Here is a 27,976-nt window from a genome sequence, read left to right on the forward strand (position 1 = left end):
TCCTCCTCCTCCTCCTCGTCGGCGCCGCCGCCGCCGCCCTCCTCCTGCTGCTCCTCCCCGCCAGACTCCGAGCGCAGCAGCGGAGCCGCCCGAGCGCCCCAGCCGCCGCCGCCGCCGCGATGAAGGACCGGACGCAGGAGCTGCGCGCGGTGAGCCGAGCCGGGGGAGGCGGCGAGGGGCGCTCGGGCGTCGGGGCTGGGCCCGGGGCTGCCTCCCCCGGCAGCCGCCCTCGCCTCGCGGAGCCGGGCGGCGGACGCCCCGTCGGAGCGCGCCCCAGGCGCCCGGAGCGCGCCAGCCCTCGCAGGGGACGGGCGGGCCGCCGGGCCCCTTGCCCCCGGCCGCGGCGGGACTCGCACTCCGAGCCCTCCCGGGGCTTGCCCCAGGCCGGTGGGGGGGGCGGCGGGGTCCAAGGGCGGCGGCTGCGCTTCCCTGGGCCCTCCCGGCGATGGGGAGCCGTGAACAGAGCGGGGGGCGCTAAGGGCGGCCCCTACTTTCAGGGGCCCGGGGTGCCCCTATGCGCTCTGCGTGCGAACATTGCGGGGCGTTGCGACCCCTCCAGACATGGGGCAGACGGGACGGAGGCCAAGGGCGGCCCCCGCCCCCTTCCTCTGAGCCCCGGGAATGGGGCTCCGGCACACCTGGAGGGAGGGCGCCAGGTTGGGTGCGTGGGCGTCTGGGGAGGAGCCCCGCGGCTTGGGGGCCGGGGGGGGCGTCTCTCCCCAGGGGAAGCCCCTCTGGGCCTCGCCTCCCCCCTTGCTTGGCTTTGGAGAACTCCGGAAGCATCCAAACCAGAGAGCGCGCGCTGGGGGTGGGGTGGGGTGGGGTGGGGGTGAGAGCACCGCCCCCCCTCCCAAAGGAAGGGAGGGGGGTTGGAAAGGGGGCACGGGGGGGCTCTCCCCGCCTCCCATGGTGCTGCCCAGCCTTTGCCTGCAGAGAGTTTCTTGGTGGACTCTCTGGTGTCCTGTTCATTTGACCCAGAAGTGGGGGGGGGGGCGACGAGCGGCGACTTCTTTGAAGGAAAAGGGCATGGCGTTGTTTTTCCTTCCGCCACAATTTCCTTCCCAAATGAGCCTTATGTTATTGCTACTAACTGCTTTTGCCTAAGGAAAACTAGAGTGCTTGATGTGGGTAGTGGTTACCTTTGAGCCCTTGGTTAGGAAAAGAGGCCTACTTGAGCATGTACAGAGTGCTGCCTTCACACTGGTGAGGAACTGCAATCCTCTCTAGAAATAGGGATGGCACTGACGCCTTTTTTAAAAAAACCACCTGGCCACGTTCTTGTGCCTTCAAATCGGCTGTGGGCAACTTGTGAGCTTCCAGATGCAGTTGGACTACAACTCCCATCATTGTCTTTGCTGGCTAGAGCTTATGTTTAAGGAAAGGCATGGTCTGGAGTGGATTATGGTGCACAAAATACGCCTGGTGTGGAGACCCCGCCAGCAAGCAGAGCGCTTCCCCAATGGGAAGAGATCCTTAGCGTCTGAACAGGGTGGGGTCATAAGAACACCTCCCGTTCGCCATCTGTGGCATGTTAAAAAGGGCGCCTGCGGGGTCAGATCGGTGCCAGCCGAGGCGAAGGAAAGGAGGACCGAGGAGGAACACACAGAAGCGTTGCTAGAAGGAGGATCCAGGGGTTGGAGCCTCTTCCCTGGGAGGGAAGGTTGCAACAGCTGGGATGGTTCAGCCTGGAGAAAAGGAGGCCGAGGAGAGACCTGAGAAGAGGTGCACAAGCCTAGGGTGGAGAAGGCGGAGAGGGAGGGAGACACTCGAACCTCTTCGCCACGCTGGCTCTGAGGCCGAGGGTCTCGTGGGCCGCTCCTGGCCCTTGGAATGTCCGTCCATCCGTCCGTCCACAGCTGGGACTGTGCTTGCATCCACGCTGGCTATTCTGGGTGGCCCATGGTCAACCCCAGATAGCCTTTATAAGTAGGGCTGGGTGGTTTAACTCGCTGCTACCCACCTGGAGCCCCCAAGGTGAGGTGGGCTACGCCCAGCATTTTAAGCTGGCCGCTCCATTGGATGGCTTGCGTTTGTTTGTTTTTTACTGCCTTTGGTTGTCTTATGAGTATTGCTTTATTTTTTAATTCCATATTTATTGTTCATTGCCCTGATTTCGCTTGATGATGGGCGTTTTATAAATATCCAAATAAATACCTTAGCGACGGCTTCCAGATGGAACTTGAGCACAGAACCACCAGCCTCGTCTTTTCTAAGTATTTTTAGAAATTTCAGTTGTAAATCCCACCCACCCACCCAAAAAAATTCAAATGAGCGACAAGCTGTAGCAACGATAAAAGCGACATAAAACCTTCAGTAGGATTGAAATGGCATCTCAAAAGCTTGGGAGAGTAAAATGCCTTTGCTTATCACCCCAGAAAGGCAGGTGACGCTCTCAGGTGGGGGGAGCGTTCCACAGGTGGGGAGCCACCACTGAGAAGGCGTCACTGGCCTCAGCTTAGGTAGCAGGCCCTCCGTTGAAGGTCCTGATGGATAGGTCTGGAGACAGCCTTCAAAGTACCCTGTTCCTAAGCAGATAAGGACCTTAAAGGTCTTTCAGAAGGTATTGAAGGTGGTTTGAAAGATTCTTGTGCCACATACTCTCATAGTGCATTAATCTTTGACAAACAGGTTTAGCAGGCTTCTGCTTCAATAACCTGCAGCACCTATTAGGCCAGAACACTGCAGGGGTCCAGAAACTTGGCCAAAATCCATGCATGCCTATAATCTCAAACTGAGTGTTAGAGGTTCCTGGCGTGCCTCTGAGGCTCAGCACAAGCGTGGGAGCAAGACTGCCCCCTTTATTCCCAGCTCTGAGTGCCGCTGTGCCTCAGAAAAGAGCAAGATGTCTTTGAACTGAGGTTCGACGCAAGGGCAGGTATCTCTGGCCCCCAGGATAAAACAACCCCCCTTGCAAAGTAAAAGCTAAGTGAGGCCTGACTTCTCCGATGTGATCCCACGGGCGTATGCTTTTTCTTGCTGCTGCCCCAAAGAGGACTTGCCGGCTTCTGAAATTTCTGTGGGCTTCTTCTGCACCTTGTCTGCTAAGTGGGAAAAAGAGGGGTCTCATGTCTGGTGAGGAGAAAGGCATTGGGCTTGTGTTTAAACATGCGGACTTAGCAAATCCAGACTTCCTGGATTTGCACACAGGCAGGAACGCGGTGACAGTGAAATTCGTGCTTTCCCAAATTTTGCAATGAAGATTGCAAATTTAAAAATGCCTATAACATGGGGAGGTGTACAGGGAAATACATCTAGGAGGGAGCAGTGTGCGCAAAACTGCATTATGCTAGAGGAAATGGCTTGCAAAAAAATGTGTATATTTAGAAGAGCGGGTACCAAATGTGCACACTTCAGCGCGCACGAATTTTCACAAACTGTTGTGGCAAGGGGGTGGTATGAACGTGACCCTGGAAGAATGAGGGACTGAGCAGCATTGAATGTGACAGGTCCATCCAAGCCTGCTCTGATGTGGCAAATCCCGTGCAACCTTTCCTCCATCTCCCCTCACCCAGAATATATTTCTGTTCTGGCACGAGGAAGCTGGCTGGGAGGCAACCATCCGCTTCGGTGTCTCTGAGGGGCAAAGCGTGCCCAGTGGCAAACAGCCCTTTTCGCTTCCGGGAGGGAACCCGGCCAGGGCTCTGTCAGCGGTGAAGCAGTTCATAGAATAGCAGAGCCGGAAGGGGCCTACAAGGCCATCAAGTCCAATCCCCGGCTCAATGCAGGGATCCACCCTGTTCCGTGGGTTTACAGAGAGCGCAGAAAGGGCGGCGCTCTAAAAGAGTTCCTGGGTGTCCATGGGAGGATTTGACCAGAGGCTAAGAGTGTATGGAGCAGGCGTTGGGCTAGGTGGTCCTCAGAGTCATAAGAACATCAGAAGCGCCCTGAGGCTGGATCAGACCAAGGGCCCATCTAGTCCAGCGCTCTGTTCACACAGGGGCCAACCAGCTGTCGACCAGGGACCAACAAAGCAGGATGCGGTGCAACAGCACCCTCCCGCCCATGTTCCCCAGCAGCTGGTGTACGTAGACAGGTTGCACACAGCCATCAGGACTAGTAGCCATTGAGAGCCTTTTCCTCCAGGTGTTTATCCAACCCCCTTTTAAAGCCATCCAAATTGGTGGCCATCACTATGCCTTGTGGTAGCCAATTCCACAGTTTGAGTGAAGAAGCCCTTCCTTTGATCTGTCCTGAATCTCCCACCAATCACCTTCATGGGATAATGGCCCCGTTGGGTTCTAGTATTACGGCAGAGGGAGGGAAATGCCTCCCTGTCCACCTTCTCCACCCCAGGCATCATTTCGTGCACCTCTTCTCAGGTCTCTCCTCGGCCTCCTTTTCTCCAGGCTGAACCATCCCAGCTGTTGCAACCTTCCCTCCCAGGGAAGAGGCTCCAGACCCCGGACCCTCCCTCTAGCAACGCTTCTCCTCGTCCCACCTTTCCTTCGCCTCGGCTGCCACCGATCTGACCCCGCAAGCGTCCTTTTTAACATGCCACAGATGGCGAACGGGAGGTGTTCTTATGACCCCACCCTGTTCAGACGCTAAGGATCTCTTCCTGTTGGGGAAGCTCTCTGCTTGCTGGTGGGTTGGACTACCGCTCCCATCATCCCTGCTGGCTGAGGATGATGGGAGGTGTAGTCCAACGCATCTGGAGGCTGCTGGGTCAGCAGACCGCTTCTGTATGCTGTGTTCCCTTTCCCTGCTATCGTACTGATTGAAGACTCAAGAGGGGATTTGTTCTGTCGGTGCAAAAAGAAACAGAAACATCAGCAAGCTCCAAATGAACCGAATCGATTGCAGGGAGTGAAATGGGCAGCTGGGGCATTCCGTGGCGCCTGTGTTCCATGTGTTGTGCGCATTAGAGACTTCATGCGTCTCACCACCAGCATCACCTTTGGAGAGTTCAGAGGCTCACCCCGGGAAGGAGCCACTGTGGATGTTTGCTCTAGCAAAGGCGTAACCCAAATTTTCAGGGTTAAAGCAGGGACAGCGTGACGGGGCGGGGCTCTCTCCTTGTTGCCAGTAACAGAGATTCCCCGCAGTATTTATTTATATAATCCCTTTGGACAGCTCCTTTACTATTATTATTATTATTATTATTATTATTTATTTATTTATTTATATAGCACCATCAGTGTACATGGTGCTGTACAGAGTAAAACAGTAAATAGCAAGACCCTGCCGCATAGGCTTACAATCTAATAACAGTAATCTAATTTACAGTACTGACTTGTTCTGATTGAAACTTGGAGTGGATTCACTGCCCCACGGACTTCAGAGACACCAGTCTCCAATGGTTGGGGGGGGGGGGAAGTGATCTATTTCAGTATTTGAGCACAGACATGGGAGAAGGTAGATCTCTGCATGATCTGCAGTAGATTGGCCAGGATTTCTGGCTCAGAAATTCCACCTCTCTCCCCAACATGCGCCATAGATTATACTTCTGAAAGGAAGGGAATTTGGGGTAACTAAGAACAGTTTTTTGAATGTGGGATGACTCTGAGCTCCGTTCCATTCTGGTCCTTAAAACCCAATTGCCAGGCAAAGCGTTCTTTTGTTCTACACATGTGTCTTTTGCACCAGGCTCCAGTTTCTAGTAAAAACACCCAAGTAGATCCGGCACGTCTGCTGTCTGCCCACGGCCCTCTTTGGAAACAAGGACAGGAAAGGCACCGTTGGCATCCAATAGCTCGGATCTCCTCTTTGAGACGGCGGAAGATAAAAATGCCGTCGGCATTTCTCTGCCGAGATGAGCAGAAGGCTGGGCCGGGCTCCAGTTCCAGGGAGCGCAGCCCCCCCGCACGCGGATCTGTACCCCCGTGGTCTGCCGTCTGTGTAGCAGATTGCAGGACGGTTTGGGGCCAGCCCATCTGCCGTGGCTTCCGGGCTGGCCCTGTCTCTGAAGCCGAGCGCAATGGAGGTGAGGCCGGGAACCGGAATTCCAGGGCATGTAAGGCTGCCTTAGGCTGCGTCAGACCGTGCTGGGTCCATCTGGCCCAGTATTGTCCACACAGACTGGCAGCAGCAGCATCTCCCCAGGGCTTCAGGCCATGCCTCCAAGGAAAGTCCAAACACGTACGTGTGTGTGTGTGTGTGTGTGTGTGTGTGTGTGATCGCACACACACAGAGCAGTAGCTCACAACATATTTGGATCTGCTGACAAAAGGCAGCGTGTGTTGCTTCGCATGTCAGAATTTATTTATTTGTTATATTCTTATACTACCCAATAGCCCAGGCTGTCTGGGCAGCTCACAATTAAAACCCTAAAATACAACAAGTCAGAATAAATTTAAAACTTTAGAAGTTAAAAATGCCCACATAAAACCAAAATAAGTTACAGTCCAGGAAAAGCCTGTGTAAAAAGAGATGTTTTCAGGAGATGTTTAAAGGGAGTTACTTTTCCCACCTCCTCTTCAAATACTTGAAAGGTTGTCCCACAGAAGAGGGCCAGGATCTCTTCTCGGTCATCCCAGAGTGCAGGACGCAGAATAACGAGTTCAAGTGACAGGAAGCCAGATTCCAGCTGGACATCAGGAAAAACTTCCTGACTGTTAGAGCAGGACGACAATGGAATCAGTTGCCTGGTGAGGTTGTGGGCTCTCCCACACTAGAGGCTTTCAAGAGGGAGCTGGACAACCCTCTGTCAGGGATGCTTTAGGGTGGATTCCTGCATTGAGCAGGGGGTTGGACTCGATGGCCTTGTAGGCCCCTTCCAACTCTGTGATTCTATGATTCTATCTGGAAACCCAGCCCCCTCGAGTCAGAAAATGTAGCAACCTCCTGAAAACATTTATTTTCACACAGGTTTTCCCTGGACTGTAACTTTGTCTGGAGAGGCCTGAGTCTGCATGGGAAAGCTGGAAAAACTGCCCGGAGGCTGGTGGCTCCGATGTCCGTGGGGCAGTAAATCCACTCCAGGTTTCAGTCTGAACCAGTCAGAAATTTAAAGGAGCTCTCCAAGGTATGGAAACTCCTTTAGAGTTCTGGTTGGTTCTGACTGAAACCCGGAGCGGATTCACTACCAGCTGGGCTGTATGGTTCTCCGCTGACACACTCCACCATCGAATAGTCTAGCCTAGTTCATCTTGGATGAGGAAATTTGTTCGGTTCGGCCTTTTAATGTGAACTTTCCAAATTCGCCCAACGCAAAGCTGCACGCAAGCCGGAATACAGCTGTGGAGGCCACATTGTCCCACTTCAGGGTTTAGCAAATGCGGTTCATGCACCTAGAATGTGCACAGCAAAGGCCTGTGTTACAGAAGAGCTGGTTATGGAAAAGCGCACGCCAAAATGAACCGCCCAGGGAGCTTCGGCTATTGGGCGGTATAAAAAATGCAATAAATAAATAAATAAAATACTTTATTTGAGAGGGGAAATCGCTGGCATAAAAAGTGTGGGGGGAATGCAAGCGAAAGAAAAGTGCATGCAAAGCTGTGTATTTTGAGAAACTTACATGAAAACTGTAATCATAGAATCATAGAATCGCACAGTTGGAAGGGGCCTCTAAGGCCATCTAGTCCAACCCCCTGCTCAATGCAGGAATCCTCCCTAAAGCATCCCTGACAGATGCTTGTCCAGCTGCCTCTTGAAGGCCTCCAGTGTGGGAGAGCCCACCACCTCCCTAGGTCACTGGTTCCATTGTCGTACTGCTCTAACCGTCAGGAAGTTTTTCCTGATGTCCAGCCGGAATCTGGCTTCCTGTCACTTGAGCCCGTTCTTCCGTGTCCTGCACTCTGGGAGGATCCCAGTGGCATGCTTTTCAGTTTCATCTGGGCTGAGTTCTTTTATCAGGGCTTTATTTGTTTCTGTTGTGGTGTTGTTGCTGTTGATACGTTTCAATCGCCGCCTACAGGTGTTTCATGAAGTAAATAAATAAATGCTCAGAAGGGTTTCCGCTGCTGGGAATCAAAATACTGTCAGGACCGGTGCTGGTTTCGTTCGCTGCTCTTAAGGTTTTCCGGAGGCATCTGATTAATAGTGTGTGTGTGGGGGGGGTCATTTTGTGGTTCAGTGGCTGGGCTTGGCCCCTGGGAATTGGTTCTGGGACACACACACCCCAGTGCAAACGTTAAGCCCGGTCCAAGCGCCGGCGTGGCCTCCCTGGCAGCTGGCTTTGTGGCTCCTCTCCCCGGGGAAAGCGCACGCTTAACCTTTGCTCTGTGCCGAACGGGGCCGGCTCATTTGAAAGGCCGCAAACGGGGCCCATCCGCCAGGTCGGCCTTCCCTCGGCTGTGCTATTCTTAGCACGGTGCCGTGTCAGCACCTGCTGCCATCCCTTTTGGGCCACGAACGCAGCCGTGCCGTTGGCCCCCCCTCGGAATTAACAGCGCTGACGAACCTGAAATGCAAATTGCATGTGGAATGAGATCTATTCGTTGTTCCTGCAAGCTCCCTGCCCCCCCTCCCCCTCTGAGCCAGCTCAGGTTTGGGGGCCGCTGATTCCCGTAGAGTTTTTGGCCGCTCGTGAAGCTTCTTGCGTCTCTTTGCGACCAAAGTTTTGAATGCTTGAATCTGGTGCCCCTGTGTGCTCGTGCACATTTCACGGAGCATCCAGGCCACGTCCCTGTCGCCTTTCCCAGCATTTTCTCCCAGGTTTCCCCCCCCCCCCCCCATTTTATGGTCATTTTTTATTATTAGTTTTTGCAATATGATATAAATTTGTAGGAAGGGCAAATTTCCCTGCCAGCCCCCCTCTCTCCCCACGAGAAGCCCGTCCTCAGGGCAGCTCCGGCTTTGGCCGGGGGCCACCGGCTCCTCAACGTTCACGAGAGCCCGCAGTTTCGAGGGCGATGGCTGAGCCGGGCGGCTGGAGGTGTTCTCCTTTTTATCATGGTTATTGTTTGTTGCGGGAATAACATGACGTGGCGGCTGGCTGGTGCCTCCTGGCAGGGAGGGCCTTCCTCCTCCTCCTCCTCCTCATTCCTCCTCCTCCTCCTCCCCCCTCCTCTTTGTCTTGTTTCCTGGGGCCCGGGGGAGGAACCCAGCAGCTGCTGGCTGTGAAAAGGTCCCCGGGCTGGAAACAATAGCGGCTAAAAATGGCACAATGGCAGAGGTGGCATGAATTGCCGGCGGGGGGCGGAGGGGGAGGAGGAGGAGGAGGAGGGAGAGTGCCGAGGGCAGGTGTGTTTTCTCCACCCAGTGCCAGAAGGCCGCCGCTTCGCTGATGTTCCTTTTTAAAAACGCTTTGGAAGCCCTCCAGAATCTGGCTGCTGGAGGCGTTGGCTGACGTTCAGCCATCCAAAGGTCTAAAGGCAGGTGGTCGGGTAGGCGGGGGGGGCGCAGCTCTGCGGGGGGGCTCCGACGACAGCAGGGCGGAGAATCCGCCCCAGATTCCGGTCAGGACTCTGACGGAGCCCTCCGAGGTACCTTGCACTGAGCACACTTTGCACGAGGCCAGTTCCGCACGGAGGCGGTTCTGGGTTCGATTGCTGGCAAGAATTGGGCATCTGGGCCGCAGCCCGAGATCTCAGATTGCTGCACCCGGCCTTCCCCAACCTGGAGCCCTCCAGCTGTGTTGGACTACAACGCACATCATTCCCAGCCAGGACAGGCTCTTACATTCAAGTCCCCGTTCAAAGCTCTCCTTGCCATGAACTTGCCAGGTGAGCAACCGTTTCTGTGCCTCAAGTCTGCCCGGACTTGATATGGGGGTCCTAAGCCACCTTGCAGGGCTGGCGTAAGGATTTCCCAGGGAAGGTGCTTTGAATCCATTCCCATTTAACCACCAGTATCTCTCGAGAAATCTAGAGCAGGGAACGTGTGCCTCCCTCCAGATGGCAGACTCCATGCACCATCAGCCAGCGTGGCCAGTGATCAGAGATGATGGAACTTGTAGTCCAACAACCCATCCCTGCCTTAAAGGCCAGAATTCTTATTGTTGACACCCTGCTAGTAAATCCTCTGGTTTTGCTCATCCAAACGCTTGGCTTTTTGTGCGACAGGCTGAGCAGTTGTGGCTTCGCTTAGCGCACTGATCTTGCACCAGGGAGGGAACCTCTGGCTGCGAGAAGTGGCCGTGGCGCTCGTCAGCTCCGGTGTCCATCCAGGGGGAGGGGGGGGAGACGAGAGTGTTTTTTCCCTGCCGGCTTGGTGGCCCCCCGCTCTCCCCAGAGAGCTTGGACACATCCCCACTCGCGAGGAGGAGGAGAGGTGGGCTGAGGCACCCCGTCCCTGTCTGCACTGCTGCGCTTCCTCGCAACCCCTGAGACGCCTTCTCGAGCTGTGCTCAGTTGCGCTTGTGCAATGCATCTGGCCGCTTTTCAGCTCTGCGGTTTGAGGCAGGTGGATCCCACCGGCTGGGGGATTTGCAGGTTTCGTTTATGACACTTCTGTACCTCCCCAAAGCTCTCTGGGTGGTTCGCAGCTTGATAACACATGATGTCAATGCCTCGAACGTTCAAAGACATTAAAACAGTCTACAAACAGTAAGAACATAAGAACGTCGGAAGTGCCTTGATGCTGGATCAGACCAAGGGTCCATCTAATCCCACACTCTGTTCACGCAGTGGCCAACCAGCCATCGGCCAGGGACCAACAAGGCAGGACATGGGGCAACAGCACCCTCCCGCCCATGTTCCCCAGCAACTTGTACACACAGGCTTACTGCCTCGAATACTGGAGATAGCACACAACCATTAGGGCTAGTAGCCACGGATAGCCTTCGCCTCCAGGAACTTATCCAACCCCCTTTTAAAGCCATCCAGATTGGTGGCCGTCACTACACCTTGTGGTAGTGAGTTCCATAGTTTAACAATGCGCTGTGTGAAGAAGTCCTTCCTCTTATTTGTCCTGGATCTCCCACCCATCCGCTTCATGGAATGATGACCCCTTTGGGTTCTAGTATTTTGAGAGAGAAGGAGAAAAATGTAGAAGAGTGCGCAAGGAATGCCTTGTGTAGAAAAGCTCCCAAGTGGCGAAAATGGTTTTTTACTGATGCCGTTGCTTGTCTTGCAGGCCAAAGATAGTGATGATGACGATGAGGTGGCTGTTGGGGTCGACCGGGACCGCTTCATGGATGAGTTCTTTGAGCAGGTGAGGAACGCCCTTTCCGCATCAAGCCCTGCAGGAGAGCAAAGGCCGCCTTTCTGCGGTGACGATCCTCCTGCCTGTTGCATGTCAAATCCTTATCCGAAGTCTGAGCAGCTGATGGGGTTGTGGCATCCAGCCGCTCGCAGTCAAGTGCCGCCCATAAAATATTCTTGGGCAGTGCAGGCAAGTAGGAAGTCAGTTTGGCTGGGAAGACACTTCCCCTGGGCCTTGGAAGCCCTCAACAGGCCATGGTCTCTCCTATCTGGCTTGTGGTGGTTTTTCTAGATGGACGTGACGGGCTTTGCCAAGTCCTGCTGCCTTTAACTGATTCAGGAAGTGTGGCTGCCTTCTGGATGTTGGTGTGGATGTATTTTGGTGGGCCCAGTTTCGGAAGGTTTTCTGTATAGTATTTTTGATGTGATGCCGGTGACTGATGTGATTAACAGAAAGTTGTTGTTGCTGTTGTTATTTTGATTATTTATGCATATTTAGACAGAAGAAAATCCCAACGACTTCCAGCATTCGCCAGCCAGATCCGTATGTTCTTACCCATGAGGAACTGCCAATGAAGTCAATGGGACTAACGCCTGGGCGCCCCATTAATCTCTGTACAGAGCTTAGGAGGGGATGGATGGAATATTTGACCACAAATAATCAGCAGTCTATCAACAATATTTGACTAGCCCATTGAGCAGCACGCTAGCCCTATGGGTTCAGGTATTGACCGTGATGGGTTTCCGTAGCGAGACCTTTACGTTGCCTCCTTTTTCTGCAGGTGGAAGAGATTCGGGGGTTCATAGAAAAGATCGCGGAGAACGTGGAGGAGGTGAAGCGAAAACACAGCGCCATCCTAGCTGCCCCCAACCCCGACGAGAGTGAGTAAAGCCGCCTTGTGTAGGGACACGCGGGTTTCGTTCCGCCCATTCCGTCTGCGTTTCACGGATTGCCAGGCGCCTTTTGTTCCATCCCCCACTCATGGACAGAATCAGATTTCTTTTTAGGGATGGACAAGAATTTCGTTCCAGTCTGGAAATGCGCACTTGCGCAACTCCGCGTTTTCACTTACGCAATGCACAAATTCACTTACGCAAATGCACAAATCCACCCCAAAAGTAAAAACAACTGGTCTTCGTGTCCGCAGAATCTGTGAACTCAGAATCTGCAGGACAGATTCATAGAAATCTGAACTCAGTTGGGGCCGTTCTGGATTTCTCCAACATGCCTCGCCATGCGGCTCCTTCGTGATTGGTTGGGGAAGGGGAGACGTTTTGCCCAGGGAAGGGGCATGTGTGGTCATGTGCGGTTAGCATCCTCATAAACCCATTCCCTGCAAGTCAACTCACTACCGCTTGTTCCTCCAGCAGCAGCATTTATTGAATGTAGTTTGAGTGGAAACTTTGGTGGCCCAGGTGAGCCTGCCCGGCTTTTAAGCTCTTTTGGGGAAGGCCCATCTTTCAGTATTGCTGCCCTCAGAGGCGTGTTGGATGGGGACGCAAGCCAGGGCCTTCTCGGTGGCTGCTCCCAGTCTCTGGAACTCCCTGCTGAGGGAGGCGAGGTGGGCTTCCTCTCGGCGGGCAAATAAGTCTTATTCAAGCCAGCCTTTGGCGTAGAACAGCCTTCCTCAACCTGGGGTGCTCCAGATGTGTTGGACTACAACTCCCAGAATGCCCCAGCCAGCTGGCTGGGGAATTCTGGGAGATGCAGTCCAACACATCTGGAGCACCCCAGGTTGAGGAAGGCTGGTGTAGAAGCTGGTTTCTTAAGCTGGGTGTTTTTTAAAAAAATTCCTGCTATTGTTGTGTTGTCTTTTGAATGTCTTTGTTTTATGATTGTTTCAATTCAGTTTTTATTTTTTAATATGTAAATACTGGTTCTTATTGTTACCCACTTTGAGCCCCATGTCCGTGGTGGGAAGTTGAGGTATAAATCAAAGAAATAAAACCCCTGCCCCGTTGTGGGGGTGGTTTGGGGGACGCTCTGCTCGCACGGTTATCGGCGTCGTCGTCATTCTTTTTAATAAATTTATATCCTTTTCCCCTTCTGCAAGTACCAAAGGCAGCTGACTTGCTCCTCCTCCTTCCTCCTCCCCGTTTTTATCCTCACAACAACAACCCTGTGAGGTGGGTGAGACTGAGAGTCAGCGACGAGCCTGTAGTCACCCAGTGAGCTTCCATGACCGAGTGGGGACTGGAACCCAGATCTCCCAAGTCCCAGTCCAGCATTTAACCACTACGCCACACTGTCTTTCACTGTTTCTGAGCAGATGCAGCAAAGGAAGGAGCACGAGGTTTCCACCGGCCTGTTTCATCTCCCGGGTTTTTCCAGCTCTGTTTTACGTTCGTCTCCGTTGGTGTCTCTTCCCTGCTTTCTCCGGGGCTGCCTTTCCGTCAGGCTGGCGTGCCTCTCCGCCGCTGTTTAACCTCCACTGCGCTTGGCTTTGCCTTCCTCTGCCCCTGTTCCAAACCGTCCCCGTGGCGAGCGTGCGCGCTGCGTAAATAATCAATTAACTCCCTCGCTTGATTCATGCGAGCCCATTAGAGCAAAATGCTCCCTCATTATCCGCGCCTAAATTTAGGCAGCAGGGCTGGCGATGCTCCGTTCTGTCTAGGAGCAACAAGGCCTCAGCGTCGTTAGAGGCCGGAAGCGAGGATGCGACCGGGTGCCGCTCCCGGCCTGAGCCAGCGACTGCTGCCGCCTGAGCGGTTGCTAAGGGGAGGGAGGGAGGCAGGGTGGCTGCTTTCATGCGTTCATCCATTGCATTCTCAAACCGCCCCTTAACTGAAGTTCTCTGGGCGGCGGGCAGATGAAAAACATGAAACGCTGAGCAGCCATGAGACCACCAGAGGCAAGGTCATCAAGCCAAAGTGAAACTGGCTGCAAAACCCTACAATGCAAATACCTAAAAGCACTCAAAAACTGTTCCTCAAATGCCTGGGGCATAAGAATGAAAACGGAAAAGCAAAGGCAGATTGGTAGTGCTAGGAACCCTCTGTTCGGAAGCACCCACCCTTCAGTGTTTCCTCAGTGTTCTCCTGCTTATTTCTGGTCATGATCCATAGCAATTCCTTTTCAGTAAAATGCAGTTGCAGCACCAAACTGTGTAGTGTGAGCAGCTAAAGCACTGTTCAGGCTTTTTCAGGGCTCCTGTTTCTTTAGTTAAAAGTTTCCTGTTGCCGGTTCTGCCCCATTTTATTGCTTCCTGTTGATGGCGGCTTAAGAGAAGAGCAGTGTTGGTTGTCGTCCTCTCATAAAGCACCCGCCGTTTTGCAAACGCCATACAGGGATTAAAAGATAAGACAGCCCCACGCCTGCAGGAGCACAATGCCAAAACGATAATTGCCCCTTAATTAACAGCGCCTGTTTCCAGAGGGATGGGGGTTAATTGCTGGTTTTCTTGCATTTCTCCCTCTTTTCTTTCTTTTATATTAGTAGTTGTCTCCAGCGTTTTGAGCTGCCGGGTTGGGATCCCGTTTGAATCTTTTTTTTTTCCTCTTGGGCTCCTGCTTAGTTTTCTGGCAGCTTCCCCGTCATTTCAGAAAGGAAGCTGAGCCGTCTTCTGCTCCTCTCTCGTGGGCCCCGGGGCCTCCTCCGCCTGGCGAAGTGGAATTAAAAATGTACACGGCTCTTAAGTGCAGATTCGTGTCTTCCCTGCGTCTCCCACGATTCCCCTCCGACCTTCTAAATCTGAAACCTGCACTCCGTTCACATCGGTGGTTTGACCCTTTTAGAAACACGTTGCTGCAGCTTCGAGGCAGGTTCGGGCAGCGTCCGCGATCCGGGGTGCTCTGGAACGGCCGTGGTGCTCTGGGCCTCTGGCAACGCTGTGGCGGAAGAGAAATCCGAGAGCCTTCGCTTTCTCTGGAAAGGATCCCTGATTTCTAATCCGTAGGATTCAGGCCTGAATTGAATGATGCAAACCAGGCTGAGGGGGCGATCATGGCCATCAGAGCTGGGGGGTGCAGGACTTGGGGCTCCCCAGATCCTAGAACCTCTCTTCTTCCCCGATTGCTGCTAGTTTGGGAGTTCCCCGGCTTTTTCACGGTCCCCCCCCCCCCATTCCCCAGGTTGAGGAAGGCTGGGGAGTGAAAGTTCCTTAATTCGGTTTGTCTTTGCGTTCCCTTTTTTGCTTGACGGAGAGTTCTGTGCAACCTGTCGGCTTGCCTGGGCCATCGTGGCAGTGTGCACCTGTGAAGCTCTGCTGTCGGCTTGCCTGGGCCATCGTGGCAACGTGCACCTGTGAAGCTCTGCTGTCGGCTTGCCTGGGCCATCGTGGCAGTGTGCACCTGTGAAGCTCTGCTGTCGGCTTGCCTGGGCCATCGTGGCAGCGTGCACCTGTGAAGCTCTGCTGCTCACACAGAGAGCCTTCTGAGCCCCACCCAGCAAAGTGTTCAGCTGGGAATAAATGGTGCAGCCGTGCGTGTGTGTGTGTGTGCGTGTGCATGTGTGTGCGTGTTCTCGCAGAGCGGCCAAGAGGCGTGCCCTCCCCGCACCCTTGGGGCTGCCGCGTCTCTGCTCCTCTGCCAGCGTTGCTTGGTTACATCAGCAATGTTCAGATTTCCAGGTGACGGCAATTCTCTCCTCTCCGGGGGTGGGATCGCCGTTGCACCTGCCAGCTTTGGGGCCGAGTCTTGTGGGTGCCGGGGGGATGTGCAAGAGGAGAGATGGGGGGGCACATCTGCAGAAAAAGGCAAGCGAAACCATCGGGGGGCTGTAGCAACACACATGCTCCACACTCGCACACACGCTGCTGTGCAAGAAAAAGCCACAGCTTTTAGCGAAAAAGTCAACTCAGGTTGATAGAGGTTTCTAAAATGAGGGCGGGGTGGAGGAAGTGTCCCTTTCTTTCTCCCCTTAGAGAAGACCAGCCTTCCAACCCTTGCACCCTACAGATCTGTTGGACTACAACTCCCACCATGCCCTGCCAGCACTTGCAGGAGCCCTTCCAGGGCCAGGCCTGTGAGAAGTAAGCGTGTGCTATGTAAAGGGAGCCCCCCTTGTTCTTGCTGAACTGCCCTGGCCGGCTGGGGCATGCTGGGAATTGTAGTCCAACACACCTAGAGGCCACCTGGTTGGGAAACCTGGTCTGGTTTGTCACACTGATGTTGCAGAGCGCATCTCTGCACCTGAAACGTTGGAAGCCTCTGATGTGAGCAGCAGCCTTCCGGTAGCTGTTGTTGTAGCGAGAGCACAAGCATTCCCGTCTCCCCAGCCCTCCCGGAAGCAACGAGGGACGCAGAGGGGGTGGTTCAAGTCTGACCCGCACACACACACACACACACACAGAGGCTGCCAGCAGTGGCTTGTGAGTGTGCAATGTTGCGTCTCCCCAGACCATCAGCCGCCTGTTCTCTGCTTCACATCCTTTCAGGGTATAATCAATGCCTCCGTTTGATCCCTGCCTCGGGACTGCAGGGTGGATTGGCCTGGTGGGTGGTGCCATCCAGGTGTAGAACATAACACACACACACACACACACTCTAAAACATCCTGAACATCTGGAGATACCTCCAGATGTTCAGGATGCTTTTGACAAAAGAAGCCGAAGCAGGGAGGAGGCTGCAGCCCAGGAGGTACCCTTCTCAGCCGTTCTCTTGATGTTTCTCCCTTCCAGAAACCAAGGAGGAGTTGGAGGAGCTGATGTCCGACATAAAAAAAACAGCCAATAAAGTCCGCTCCAAGTTAAAGAGTGAGTACATGCTGTGGGGCTGGGGAGAGAATGGGGCAATGGCAGGGGCGTTGCAACCAGCTTGCCTTCCAGGCCCCTCTTTCGCTGGCGTGGCATAATCCAGATGGGAGCAGTGCAAGCTTGGAGGAGGGGGGGTCCGTGATCAGAGCTGTCCAGCAAGAGAAAATCGTGCATGCGTGTGTGTGTGTGCTAGGTCTAACATTTTGTTAGAGTATACAGGCATCTGGATGTTTGTTCAGGAAGCCAAAGGTCTGCAGAAGCCTCAACTCAAAAGTTTAGTTAGATATAAAAGCCAGGATGTCTGCAGAGGAAGAAAAAAAAGAGTTTGCAGGAGGTTCAACTGAAGTTCAGGGGAAGAGCTTAGGAGAAAGAAATCAGGGCAAAGGCAGACAAGAAACTGCCCTCCTGACTGGCTGGAGTTGGGGAGGGAAAGTAACTAATTTGAAGGTTTAAAGGCAGAAACCGGCAGAAGACAGGGAGGGGGGACAATCAGCCGAGAAGAAGAAAGAAGCCGGGAAAGAAGGCCAGAAAGAGTCAGAGTTGCTCTAACCAGAGAACTTGTCTTGTTGAACTAGTTATATGTTTGCCACTCTGGGAGCATGTTTGGGTGAGGAGCAGCAAAGAAATACTTTGGGAAAAAAGTTGCGAGAGAGCTGGACTTCTGACAGTAAAGTATTGCATGGATAAAATTGGGTTAGCCTAATTGGGTTAGCTGGGTGCATTTATTTCTGAACATTGCATTACTCTTTTGCAAAGATGAGGGCTGTGCAAATGCGTGCAGTTTCCAAGAGCTTGGTGTGGAGTCCTGAGCTGTGCGTCCCCCTTTTTTCCTTTTCAAGGGCGCCCCACCCTGGCTATCACCCCCCGCCTCCCTGCCACAAGGTCTCTTCTCCTCCTCCGGAGTGATGAAGGCCAGTGGCTGCTAGAGGGTGTTGAAAGCCCTGAGTTCAGATCTCTCCACCACCACTGAGCTCACCGGGGTGGGGGAGGGGACAACGACTTCGGTCCCTTTCTTCCAGCTTCTCAGAAGTTACGGAGAAAGGGACACGAAGTGACGCGCTCTGCCGTTGGAATTGCCGTGTGTTGCAATGCGCTTCTGCCATTGATCCATCACTAACAGGAAAGGGATCCGGCGCCGTGGGAGTCTCTGTTTTCGTTTTAAAGTTTCTAGCCCCTTATGACTGCGAAGATCAGCTCGGAAGCTTCTGGCTGTGCCTGGGCCAACCTCTGAATCCAGACGGGTCCTCTCTGCCGCTAGCAGAACTCGGGAAAACCTCACGCACATTTCTTTAGCTCGCAGAGTTCACCTTTTGTCAGCCCAGATTTCGATGGCCGTAAAACTTAACTAAAGCCCAGCAGCCTGCAGAGACGTCCCTGCTGGTGATAATTTGCCATGTTAAGACGTTGACGTAAAAAGGGGCCTTTTTAAAGCAGGGGCCATTTGCCTAGCTGCTCTCTTGCCTTCTGTAGAGCTGTTTTTAGCCTGGCCTGAAATGGGCGATCAGCAGCCGGCAACGGAGACAGGAGAGGGGGGCCCATTTGCTTCTCGGTTTCTCTCCCACCTGCTCCCCACACACACTTTCCTCTTCCTCCTCTGAAAATGGGCTCTGCTCTTCTACTCCTTCCCAGGCATCGAACAAAGTATTGAGCACGAAGAAGGGCTGAACCGGTCGTCGGCAGACTTGAGAATAAGGAAGACGCAGGTGAGACCCTCTCCGTGAGGGCCAGGCGGGCCGCCGGTCCAGAGGCCGCGCTGAGCTTTCGTGCGCACGGGGCGCAGGGGCCAAAGCTGCACCCGTTTCGTTAAAAGCGGGGGAGGCTGCATTTGGAAGTAGCCCCCTCCCGTTCTGTGACGTCTGGGGGAGGACACCGGACCCCTTAGCAGCGATTCAGCAATAGGCAGCAATAATTACTCATCTCAAAGCGCATTTTGCCACCATTGCAAAAGTCATCCCTTATAGAATCATAGAATAGTAGAGTTAAAAGGGACCTACAAGGCCATCAAGTCCAACCCCCTGCGCAACCCCCTTGGGCTGCGGCCGTTTGGTGCCACCTGGGATGTGAGTGGGCCGAGCATTCACTGCCGCCTCGGTCAGCTTCTCCTCTGAGCCTTCTGCTGGCCGGTTCCCGTCGACCAAGGAATCACCCCAGCAGTATTCTAGAATCCGTATTCGAGGGCTGCCCTTTTCTTAGGCCAACCGAAAGATCACAACAATTGTGCGCGCTTTTGAGACATCCAGATCTCTTCATCAGGCAAGCCAAAGAGATCAGCAGATCTCAAAAGCTTGCGCAGTTGTGACCTTTTGGCTGGCTCATTTTCTCAACAAGCCAGCCTGAATCCCAGCCTCCACATCATAATCAGCCACGGTTGCCTTTTTAAGCGTTCCCTCATTTCTCTGCCTCCTTGAAACTGAGCAGATGGGCCATGCTCTGTGGAGAGCAAAGGGGGGGAGGAATTATAGATCCACGCCTTTAATCAAATACGAGACGCTGAAACGCAGCGTTGGGGAGGAGGAAGGGAGGTGGCGTGGGCTTTCCGGCCTCTGCCTTTTATGTTCTTCTGTAAATCAAAAAGAGAAATGAGGAGCGGACCGAGGGGGGAGGCGGCATCTAGGTGGAGGTGGGGATTGCCAGAAGGTACGTCCAGATATTTTGGACTTCCAGCTCTCAGAAGCCCCATCCAGCATGGGAGACGGTCAGGAATGCTGGGGGTGAAGTCCAGAAGACCTGGGGATCAACTTTCTTCCCCCCCACCCACCCCCATAATCTCAGTCAGCCTGCTTCTCCCCACAATGGCCACCCAAAATGCCTCTGGGAAACTCACAAGTGGGGTTGCAAACACAACTTATTGATCTATTTTATTTATTTATCTGCCATACCCCGCCTTTTTTCCTCTTGCAAGGAAACCAAAGCGGCTTATATGATCCTCCTCAATTTTTATCAGTGACCGGACCAAAGTCAACCAGGTTGCTTCATGGCTGAGTGGGGACTCGAACCCAGGTCTCCTGAGTCCCAGGCCAACACTCTAAGCGCTGTACCACGCTGCCTCTCCTGGTCTCCAGAAGGGGTCTCCTGCTGCTGTCGTTCCTCCAGCGACTGGTTTGCAGAGGTAGACCACTTCTGAAAGTGGAGGTTCTATTAAGCTATCATGAATGACACCAACTGGCCAAGGTCGTCCCAGGGAGGCCTCACCATCCAGAAGCCATGCTGCCATTCCCGCCTTCCCAAATCTGGTGCCCCGCAGATGTGTTAGACTACAACTCCCATAATCTGGTTGGGGATGATGGGAGTTATCGTCCAATGCATCTGGTGGGGGGATGAGTTATTGTCTTTTCTTCCTGAACGTATTTTTTTCCCTTCTAAGAATGAAGATGGGAAAAGCAGTGGGGAAAGGAGGGCTACGGCTGGGAACTGAGGATCCCTGGGACCACCCGTACAATCCTGTGGTGGTGCAACCAAGGCCTGGGCTAGAAGCCTCCTCAGTTGGGCCAGGACCCAGCTAGGAGGTGGGCAGCGGTCCCACTCCCAAATTTAAACCATGTGGAAGGGGAGGAATGAAAGTGTTTCATGGACTGGACTTAGCATTCAGGTTACCGGCGGTAGTAGTGGTGGTGGTGGTGGTGAGTGTCACAGGGGCGTCCTTACTGGAGCAATCAGTGGTGAGTGACCACGTTCCTTTCCGTCCCCCCTCCAGCACTCCACTTTATCTCGGAAGTTTGTCGAGGTGATGTCGGAGTACAACGCCACCCAGTCGGACTACCGGGAGCGCTGCAAGGGACGGATCCAGAGGCAGCTCGAGATCAGTGAGTGGTTTCCGTACGGGGCCTTTTCCCTGCTGGCCCTGCCGCCGCTTCACTTGCTCCGAATACGGGCCTCCGGAGAAGCATTTCACCGAAGCCCCCAAGGGACAGGCGGTTGGGGCGAGGCCAGGGGAGGGTGGTGGTGGACGTAACAGCTCAAGTTAAAGGAAGCCAGATTCCAGCGGGACATCAGGAAAACTTCCTGACTGTTAGAGCAGTACGACAATGGAATCAGTGACCTAGGGAGGTGGTGGGCTCTCCCACCCTAGAGGCAGCTGGACAGCCCTCTGTCAGGGATGCTGTAGGGTGGATCCCTGCATTGAGCAGGGGGTTGGACTCCATGGCCTTGTAGGCCCCTTCCAACTCTGCTATTCTATGATTCTGTGATTCTAAGATCTAGGAGACTCCGGGGCTGGGTTCCTGCACCCCTGCTTTAGGCCCTGCAGCTCGCAGCGTGCGCCGCCTCACAGGAGAACAGCAGGGCGTCCCGAGTGCGGGGGGGGGGGGGATAGGCTCTGCTTTTGTGGCTTTTTCAGGCGCCCAGCAGGAAGGGGTGGGCGTGTGAGTCGCGGGCGGAATAGGTGCAGATGGGAGAGACCAGAATAGATGGGCTGAGTGGGAGACGCCAGCGAGCGGAGAAGAGCTGGTGCTGGTGAGCCAGGGAGGGGGCCGAGACAGGGGGGGCGCAAGAGAGGCCGGCCAGGAGGAAGGGAGACTCTCCAGGAGCTGGTCACCATCCAGGATGAGCTCCTGGCTAATTAAAGCATTGGGGGGGAGGGGTTCCTTAAGCCCCCTTTGCTAGCCAAGACTGAAACCTCTAAAGGAGCTGTCCAAGGTCTGGGAGCGGCTCGCCCATCCTTTTGCACTGAAGCCGAGAGCGGGTGACCTGTGCTGGGCCGGGCCGGGCGTGAGTGAGTGAGCGGCTGGGGCAGTTCTCGAACCCGTGTCCTAGCATCCCCCCCCCCCCAGCCAGACTACAGTATGCAAATTAGCATGGTCTTGATTCGTCTAATGAATGTGCTTTTGGTTTCTGAAACTCACTGAACACTGGGAATTTTATTTCAGCAGTCATTGATCACTCGTATCCTTTTATAACCCTGAGGACTAGTAACTTGCTTCATCTATTTATTTTTAATGGAAGCTGAGCTTTGTTTTTAGGAAGCTGAGCTCTGTGTCTGGTAACACACACACACACACACACACACACACACAGAGAGAAAGAGAGAGCATGGCTTTTCGCGCGCTGCCCGATCGTGACACCGCTAGCCGAGCTGCCGTTAATTGGTGCCGTGCTCCGTGTTGGCAAACCCGTGTGTCTGGAGCGGCACAGATAGATCAGGATGTGGATCGGCTGGAAAGGATTATGGAAGAAGGCGGCACGGAGCAGCAACGTGCTTCACAGAGCCCCCGAGAACTGGCAGGAAGGACTTTGAAAGGGGGCAGGCAGATGGTTTTCGGGAAGGAGCGTCCATCCCTGTTCTTCCTTTGCTCACTATTGGCTTCTTGGCCTCCTTTGCAGCCGGCAAAACCACCACCAGTGAAGAACTGGAAGACATGCTAGAGAGTGGGAATCCGGCCATTTTCTCCTCCGGGGTAAATTCTCTCTCCTCTGCCTTGTGATCTTGCAAATGTGGGCTCCAGATCAGAGGTGACAGTTGAGGATTTCTGTGCATGGGGGTGGGTGGGGGAGAGGCGTTTAGAGGTGCCGTCTCAGTCTGCCACAGCGAGGAAAGGTATCGAGGGACTTGGGGTCAAGAAAAGAGGGGGAGCCTCCCCCTCTGCCCACGGGAGCGACTAGCCCAGCTGCCCACACATAGCCTTGCTTGTTTCATTTACATCCCATTTTTCTTCCATGGGAATCAAGGCCCCGAGCCTGAGCCTCCAGTTCCCAACTGCTCCCTGACCTGCTGAACTTCAGTAATATTGCTGCATCTTGTGCCTTCTGGAGCCATGTTAGTCATTTATGGCCTTTAAAAAAACAGCCACCCACCGCCTAATCGCCTGGAGCCTTTACATAGCTCACCCTAGGCGAGTGGCTGTGGACAAGTCTGCAGCAGAGGGCATAGAAATCCATATATACCCCAACAGTGGGATATATTCCATCCATTTAAACTGCAAACTCGTCAGCAGTGATGTGTGCAGAATTTAATAGTACCCACCGTGAGGAGTAAATATATCCGTTTTATTCTGCCATTTGTACAATTTTGCATGTTTATATATTTATCGCATTTTTATACCACCCAATAGCCAAAGCTCTCTGGGTGGTTTACAAAAATTAAAACCATTAAAAAAAAACCACCATTCCAAATCTAAAACAAACAGTATCAAAGCATAATATAAAATGCCATATGAAAACACAGCCCGTGCCTGGGTTTCTCAGCGGTGTGGGCAGGCGAAGGAGCCGCGACCGGCGTTCCGTCTTCTGCCCGCGTGGGTCTTGCTCAGCGCCTTCACGGCCCCCTCGGATGCCCGCTGGAGCTGCCCACCCACTTTGAAACGTACCTTCCAGCCATAAGGGCTAGGAACTTGGGTTCTTCGAAGGGTTGTTTTATGAAAGCCGCTGTTCTCGGGCAGCCAGCCGAGAGACACTCTAAACACCAGCCCCATGCGATGAGGCCCCAGGAGAGACGGCCCCACGGCCGGGGGACAGAGGGCCGGGCCAGGGCCCACGAGGCTTTTCACCCTTTGGCCCCCTTCCGCCAGATCACCATGGACTCCAGCATCACGAAGCAGGCGCTGAACGAGATTGAGACGCGGCACAGCGAGATCATCAAGCTGGAGAACAGCATCCGCGAGCTCCACGACATGTTCACGGACATGGCCGTGCTGGTGGAGAGCCAGGTAAGGAGGCCCCTGGCACGCTGCAGAGGCACCGGGAGAGGCAGGGAGTGCGCTGCCCAGCCAGGGATCCACAGAGGCCCCGAGCTGGGTCCGGCCAGCGGCAGGTCTGGGGCCAGCATTGGGCTCTGCGCAGTGGAGGCCTCGGCCTGGGCTTTCCGGCCAGGTGGTCTGGATCAGGGGCGTGGGACAACCCCCGTGGCCTCAGAAGACGCCTTGGACTGCAGCCTCCAGCGTTGCCAGCCACCGTGGCCAACGAGAGATGGGCAGACAGACAAAGGAAGAGGGGAGAGAGACAGGTGCAGACAGAGAGGAGCAGAAAGACTGGAGGGGGGAAGACGCATGGCGGTTCTCGGAGGGTCCGCTTCCAGCCTCTCCGGTTGAGGGCTGCAGCGGGGGAAGGAGGAGGCTCTGCGGCCAGAGGCCGGGCAGAACCGTTCCCACCCGGCCTTGTCTGATGCCGCTGGGTCAGGCGGCCTTCGGTGCGACTCAGCAGGAGAGAGCAGCTGGATGTGGTCTGGATCCCCCCACCCTCCCTGGGGCAGTGGAGACCAGTTGCACGCAGGGCTCCAGAGGAGGTGCTTCCTGAAAGCCTGCGCTGCCCTGCAAATCCCCGGCAGTGTTTGGGCTGGCAGCAGCTGCCCCTCCCTTCCCTGAGAACATTTGGGGGGGGGGACACAAAGGTCTCCCCTGACTGTCTCTCTCCCCTCCCATCTCTCTGTCTGCCTGCCCAGCTCTGCCCCATCGGTCTCCTTCCTCCCTTTCTCTCTCTGCTGCCCTGTCTGTCTGCTGAACTGTCTGTCTCTCTCCCCCATCTGTCTGCTGCCTGTCTCATTGTCCCCACCTGCCTCTGCCCCATCGGTCTCCTTCCTGCTTGTCTGTCTCTCTCTCTCTCTGCTGCCCGGTCTTGCTCTTCCCCATCTGCCTGTCTCTCTCTCTCTCCCTGCTGCCCTGTCTTGGTCTAACCCCTGCCTCTCTCTGTGCCATCTACCTGTCTCTCTCTCTCACTCACTCTGCCCCTATCTCCCTCCCACCCTCTCTCTCTCGCACACACACACACACACCTGCACGCAGGAGGGAACCTCGGGGTGCGAGGGTGTCCTGGGCCATGTTTTTCTAAAAGCAGACGCTTCTGGGGAGGTCGGGGTGGCGGGATCCGATTGCCCCCTCGTGGGGGGAAACGGGCAGCTTCCCAGCCATCTGGGCCTGCGACTCTCCTGACCCCTCTTTTCTATCCCCCACGCTACCCGTCCGCCCCTGGAGAAGGGTGCTCAGGCCCTGGCAGGTAACGCCCGCCCCTCCCTGTGCTGGGACCCCCGCGTGCTTGCGTTGCATGGCCTGCCTGCCCACCCCTCTGTCTGTCTGTCTGCCTGCACGTTCCCCGCGGTGCTGGTGGGAGGTGGGAGACCTTGGCGCCACTGAGGACGGAGCGGATCCCAGTCCCGCTCCGGCCCGTTTGGGAGCAACCCGCCCCATGCAAAGAGCTGGGTGAGGACAGGCTGAGCTCCAGGGACCGACACTCCGGCGCAGAACCAGGGGGGATGGGCGCGTGCCCTCCCACCCCCAATCCTGCTTTGGGGCAAGGGGTTGACCTGTGAAGGGGGTACGGCGTGAACCCTCCTGGTTCCATTTTGGTCCCTGGGAGTCACCCAAAGCAGCTGGATCTGAATGGCCCCGGGGGAGCGGTGAGTCACAAAAGCTCCGGGAAAAGCCACTTCCTGGGCCCCGGGCCCCTCCAGGCCTTTCCCCGACAGCCAGGATCTGTCTCCTCCTTGCCACCCACACTGCGTCCGAGAGGAGCAGCTGGAGGAGAAATTGGGGGGCAGGCGGAGGCCAGCCGTCCTTTGGGGAGCGTGGAAGGGGGCCCTTCGCTTCTAAAAGGAAAAGAGCGACACCCGAAATGCCCAGCGCCTCTTCTCTGGATGAATCCGCACACCGAGCCCAGGCTTGACCTCTGGAACGACGTGCCTGCGGCGAAGGCTCCTAGTCCACACGGAGGGCAGCTTTGCTCTCGCCCCCGGAAGCAGGGCTGGCCAGGGGGGCGGGGGGCTTAGCCTCTTTCCACCGCTGCGCACTGGGCCCCACGCCCCCCCCAGTGCTGCCTTCTGAGGAACAGGGAGCTGGTGAACGGCGGAGGAGGCGTGCGTGGCCCTTCTGCCGCGGCTTTGGTGATGGGAGCGCCTTTTGTCGTGCCGGGGGGCTTTTATAGAGCGCTGCTTTCCCCGCTTCCTTTGTTTTGGGTGGGAAACCCGCTAGCTAGTGGTTTGCCCTCTCCTCCCCCCCCCCACCGCCCTTCCCCTGCAAGAATTGGCCTTTTCCCGCGAGACCAAACCAAGGGAGTTGGGCAGCCGGTGCTCCTCTGTAACCTTGGGCCCTCAGCGCATGGAAAGCCCCGCCTCTCTCCCTCTCTGGCTTCTGGGCGCTTAAAAGCCCCGAGTCCAAATGGCCCCCTCGGTCATAGCGCCCCCGGCCACCCCCACCGCCTCCGATTTCCCACCTGTAAAATGGGAACGGTTTGCCTTAAAGCGCATAGAAATGAACATTTGAAACGGAGCCTTAAACAGGCCCACTAGCCGCGCGGATGATGCACGGGGCAGGGCTTTTAGGAATGCTTATTAGGGGGGTGGAATAAGGTGCCCCCACCATCTCAGGCTCACCCCACCCCACCCCGCCCCACTTCTATGATGAGAAATTGAAGGTGACTTTAATCTATACTGTTCCTCTCTCCCTCTTGCACCCCCTGGTGGCAGGTCCAGCACTGAGCGCCGTGGGAGGGGAAGTGGGACGGATCCGCTTCTCTGGAGGCGAGCGGAATTGCTGGCAGGCGAGCAGGTAACGGGGGAGCACTTGGAGGCCCCTCCAGCAACTTAGAAATAAACCCGTTTCTGCGCGTCCCCCGCTGCGCAGGGCGAAATGATCGACCGCATCGAATATAACGTGGAACACGCCGTGGACTATGTGGAGAGGGCCGTGTCGGATACCAAAAAAGCGGTCAAGTACCAGAGCAAAGCCCGGCGGGTGAGCACTGTGGGTGTGTGTCGAGTGTGAGTGTGTAACAGGTGCCGGACCCGAACCCATCTGCCCTGCCCCCAGATATGCGAGAGCACAAGGCTGCGAGTGGTGGCAGAAAAGGCACTTTGCGCTTGCTCAGAGAGGGCCGCGTTGAGCATGATTTCAGAAAGTGGCAACTCTTGCATTTGAAAAAATAAAGCAGGTTGCAGAACAGAGTTGTGGGTCAACGTTTCCTCCTGCCCTTCCCCAGAACCTGTATGTTCACGTGCACACAAACACGCACCCCTTTACCTATTATCATATCCAGCCTTTAGCTTGGAAGAAAGGAGGCTAAGGGGAGACCTGATAGAGGGGTACAAAATTATGCAGGGTGTGGAGAATGTGAGGAGGGAGACATTTTTCTCCTCCTCTCTCAAAATACTAGAATCCCGTGGGAGCTGACTGGTGGGAGATCCAGGACAAAGAAAAGGAAGGACTTCTTCACACAGTGCATAGTTAAACGATGGAACTCACTACCACAAGATGTCGTGATGGCCACCCATTTGGATGGCTTTAAAAGGGGGTTGGATAAATTCCTGGAGGAGGCGAAGGCTATCCAGGGCTACCAGCCCTGATGGTTGTGTGCTATCTCCAGTATTCGAGGCAGTAAGCCTGTGTGCACCAGTTGCTGGGGAACATGGGCGGGAGGGTGCTGTTGCACCATGTCCTTCTTTGCTGGTTGCCCCGTGTGAACTGTCCTGGACTAGATGGAGCCTTGGTCTGATCCAGCATCAGGGCACTTCTGATGTTCTTCCCAACCTGGGGTCCTCTTCCTGTTTTGGACTACAACTCCCAGCATTCCCGACCATTGGCTGTGTTGGCTGACATTCAACACACCTGGAGGGCACCAGGTGGGGGAGGGCTCATTGTATCAAACCCATGGGCAAAGGTGAGTTCAGCCTCCTGGAAAAGACCCTGGTAGCTGTACCCTTTTGATCCTCTCTGGGGGGCGGCTTGTGTCCGTCTTTAGGCCTTGCAGCCTCTGCTTCTGCAAAATGTAAGGAAGCCGCTCCAGAGAGCCAAACCAGAACCCGCTTCTCTGTAGCCTTAAATCTTCTGGGAACTGCAGAGTTGAGGCTGCATTTTCTTTATTAAAAGCGCTTTTACCCTGCGCTTCAGCCAAAAGGACTCCCCCAAGTGGCTTGGGGTACGATCAGTAGGAACAAAACTGTTCCATCCCACAGGCTTGCAATCGAAAGGACACAGCACAAAAAGAAAGGGCGACGGGCAGGGAAGAGGAAGGAAGCAAACGCAGGCAGCCGTTCTTGAAGTGGAACAGTCAGTCTTCAGGTGGAATGGGAAGAGTTCAGGGAGAGGGGGAGCCCAACGGAGCTGGTCTTGAGAAACGGCGGCCCTGCTTCCTCTCCCCTTTGGCTCTGGCATTCTTCCCATGCTCAGGAGCCCCCTTTTGTTCACCATCTCCCCTTGCAGAAGAAGATCATGATCATCATCTGCTGCGTGGTGCTGGGCATCGTCATTGCCTCCACCGTGGGCGGGATTTTCGGCTAGCGGCCCACGGCCTGGACTCTCTGCCTTGGGGAACACGGAGATGAAGAGGCGCCCCGGGGCT

At 55.0% G+C, this 27,976-nt stretch overlaps 1 protein-coding gene across 2 annotated transcripts; it reads left to right on the top strand.

Moving 5' to 3' along the window:
- Positions 1–67: 67 nt before the first annotated feature.
- STX1A (syntaxin 1A) lies at positions 68–27,931 on the top strand. 2 transcript variants are annotated; one of them, XM_063146791.1, is made up of 10 exons: positions 68–149; positions 10,957–11,034; positions 11,807–11,906; positions 16,643–16,717; positions 18,347–18,420; positions 20,412–20,520; positions 22,037–22,110; positions 23,221–23,358; positions 26,263–26,373; positions 27,838–27,931. In XM_063146791.1, the coding sequence occupies exons 1-10, from the start codon at positions 120–122 to the stop codon at positions 27,913–27,915; spliced, it is 867 nt and encodes a 288-aa protein (XP_063002861.1). In that variant the 5' UTR covers positions 68–119; the 3' UTR covers positions 27,916–27,931. The 2 variants fall into 2 exon arrangements, with proteins under 2 accessions (XP_063002861.1, XP_063002862.1); XM_063146792.1 differs by lacking the exon at positions 27,838–27,931 and having other exon boundaries at positions 26,106–26,348.
- Positions 27,932–27,976: the final 45 nt, after the last annotated feature.

The sequence above is a fragment of the Elgaria multicarinata genome, chromosome 22 (assembly GCF_023053635.1).
Source record: "Elgaria multicarinata webbii isolate HBS135686 ecotype San Diego chromosome 22, rElgMul1.1.pri, whole genome shotgun sequence".
Lineage (NCBI taxonomy): Eukaryota > Metazoa > Chordata > Lepidosauria > Squamata > Anguidae > Elgaria > Elgaria multicarinata.